General features: G+C 43.5%; 1 protein-coding gene across 1 annotated transcript in view; it reads right to left on the minus strand.

Annotated features, from left to right (window-relative positions):
- Positions 1–131: 131 nt before the first annotated feature.
- Positions 132–2,604, minus strand: part of LOC108745749 — a 3,241-nt gene continuing 768 nt past the window's right edge. Inside the window, exons 3-5 of the mRNA XM_018482078.1 lie at positions 2,333–2,563; positions 1,964–2,218; positions 132–1,796 (exon numbers count right to left, since the gene is read on the minus strand). Coding sequence (XP_018337580.1) covers positions 558–1,796; positions 1,964–2,218; positions 2,333–2,563 — 1,725 coding nt within the window. The 3' untranslated portion in view covers positions 132–557. The remainder of the gene's footprint in view (positions 1,797–1,963; positions 2,219–2,332; positions 2,564–2,604) is intronic.

The following is a 2,604-nucleotide window of genomic DNA, read 5'->3' on the forward strand; positions in this document are numbered from 1 at the left end:
TGAAATAACAGTATTTATTGAACTGAAATTTTTGCTTTCAGTGCGTTGAATTATTATACTTATCTTTTAGCCAAAGAAACTACTTAGATTTCGTTAAATGGTTGGATATTATATAAATGTGATTAACAATAATATATTCAAAGTAATGTTAAGTTTATTAATAATATCTTTGTAATTATTAAAAGTCTATTAGGGACATTGTGACATGCCTATTAGACTGACAATAGGTAATACAGTTTTTAGCACAAACTAAAAACTACGTAGACGAAACTCAATAACTTATACAGTGACGTAAAGAATGAATGCAGCGGTGGCGGGTGAAGGATCTGCAAATCTAATCATAAAGATGTAAAATTTTTAACCGTACGAATAAGCGATTTAGAGATATAAATTGTTTAGGTTTAAAGTTTCCATAATACTTGACAAACGTGTAAAAGATTCATTTTGTTGTCCCATTTCCATCCATCCAACAATTTAGGTAAATAAAAATGCAAGCAGTATTTATATATTGACGCTTTATTAACATGTAGCTTGACTCAAGATATACTTAAAGAATATTACAATCGCGTGACTTCGGAGTTATTGATAGCCCGTAATTTTCCATCGGAATGACTAGACCGTCGATGTCTGACTTGCGCATGGGTCGGCGGAATATATCCTGCCTCGTCGGCGCGTTTATGTTTATCTAACTGAATGAATCGCGAACCAGGTCCACCGCCACCGCCATCCAAGCACTCGCAGCTCAGACTCGCTTGATCGAGGTCGCTCTGATACGGTCCCGGCGGAATCAGCAAGCTCTCCGTCGACTTAGTCGGCTGGAAATGTCGGCTGACCGTCGAACTCGTAGTTGTGGAGTATGCAGTGCTGCCGCTGGCACCGCTGCTTTTTCGTTGCACGGTACCGATCGGCGTCTTTGATCTGCCGGTACCGCTGCTGTGCGACCCCTTACCAGGACGCTCCGCGCTATGAGTCTTGATAGTTACAGTATCCAGATAACCGTAACCAAAGCCGTAACCTCCGAAGGCTTTGGTAGTCAGATTATCCCAAGATTTAGGCTTAGCGTACTGAAGGCACGGCGGTGGTCGCTGGTGCACACTTGGATCCCAGTACAGAGTATCAGTACTGAGGCTAGTGGAGCAGGAGGCGACGCTATCGGCTGTTGAGGCGTCGCTACTGGTAATTGAATGAAGACTATGGCCGGATGTGCGAGAGCAACTATGAGTATTAGGCTGCGATTGTTGCTGCGACTGTTGGTCTCGTTGTCCTTGAACGTGATGATGCTGCATATTGGCCTGCTGTTGTTGCTGCTGCTGCTGCTGCTGCTGCTGCTGCTGCTGCTGTTGCTGCTGCTGCTGTTGATGGAGAGCCTGCTCATTGCGGGCACGTCGTTGTTTCTCGCGACGTCGACGACTAGGAACGCAATTTGGATCGCAACAAGGACTGGCAAGATCATAAGCATCTAGACTGACACTGTCAGATTGCTCTCGGCGACGATTTGCGCTGGAGATGCAAGCGACGCAGAGATTGTTCTGGGGAGTCGAATGTAGTGATTGTCCTTCACCAGCGGCGGATGATTGCTGTTGTTGCTGCTGACAGGACTGCTTGTGAGATTTGCTCTTCGCAGGTGTACCCATCATACCATTTGACTGGTGGTAACTGTGACGCAAGGAAGTCACCGCAGATTCGCTCGACATCTTCGAGAGGAAGTGATGATGATCGCTACGAGAACGAGGCGGTCCGACTGTTACGAGGCAAGCGGCGCTGCGTGGTATAAGACATGATCGTCCATCCGCAAACTGAAAAAAGTTACGATTATTTAAATCGCGATAATGAAGAAATTATAAAATCTTATCGTTGTTTGATTTAGAATTACGAAAATTATTATAGAATGTTTAGAAACTTTACTGCATGTGTACCGATATTTTAATTCTTATTACAGATAAATATAGATAGCGGCTATTACGTTATAAAGAAGAAGATGTTCAGTGGAGGTCGCTGGCCGGCAGCATTGAATCGTGGAAGAGTTGAAGCTAGAAGAGGGCGATGGTTGATTGGGATTAGTGCCGATGCTGTTAGGCGTTCTTTTGCGCGCTGGCAGTGAATGGGTTTTCCATCGTCCCATTAGAATAGACCGTTCTCTTTCGCATAGTCTCTCCAATTCGCTCAGACGAGATTGAAGAGCGCGTTGTAACTCGATGTAACGCATATGTAATTCCACCTGGAATCGTCGGTACATTTAATTCATCAAAATTCAGTTTACATTGTTGTCGGACTAGAAAGGATCGCGTTAAAATTGCAAGATTATGAAAACTGTCAACGGGCTTTCGCTTACCTTTCTAACGCAATCTTCGAAGGATACGACCATTCGCATTCTGGTATCACAGTTCTTGATAAAGTTCACTAGCGTCTTATGATCGGCTCTGTCCATCTCGTGGCCATTTATAGAGAGTATTACGTCACCTTCCCGCATACCAGCTTTGAATGCAGGTCCATCGTAATCCACGTAATCCACGTAAGTTACCATTTCTATTTCTTGTTCTCTCTTATAATGTATTCCGTAGCTCTGTGAAATCGATCAAGATGTAATTATTTAATATATATATA

Source organism: Trachymyrmex septentrionalis, unplaced genomic scaffold, assembly GCF_001594115.1.
Source record: "Trachymyrmex septentrionalis isolate Tsep2-gDNA-1 unplaced genomic scaffold, Tsep1.0 scaffold148, whole genome shotgun sequence".
NCBI classification, from domain to species: Eukaryota; Metazoa; Arthropoda; class Insecta; order Hymenoptera; family Formicidae; genus Trachymyrmex; species Trachymyrmex septentrionalis.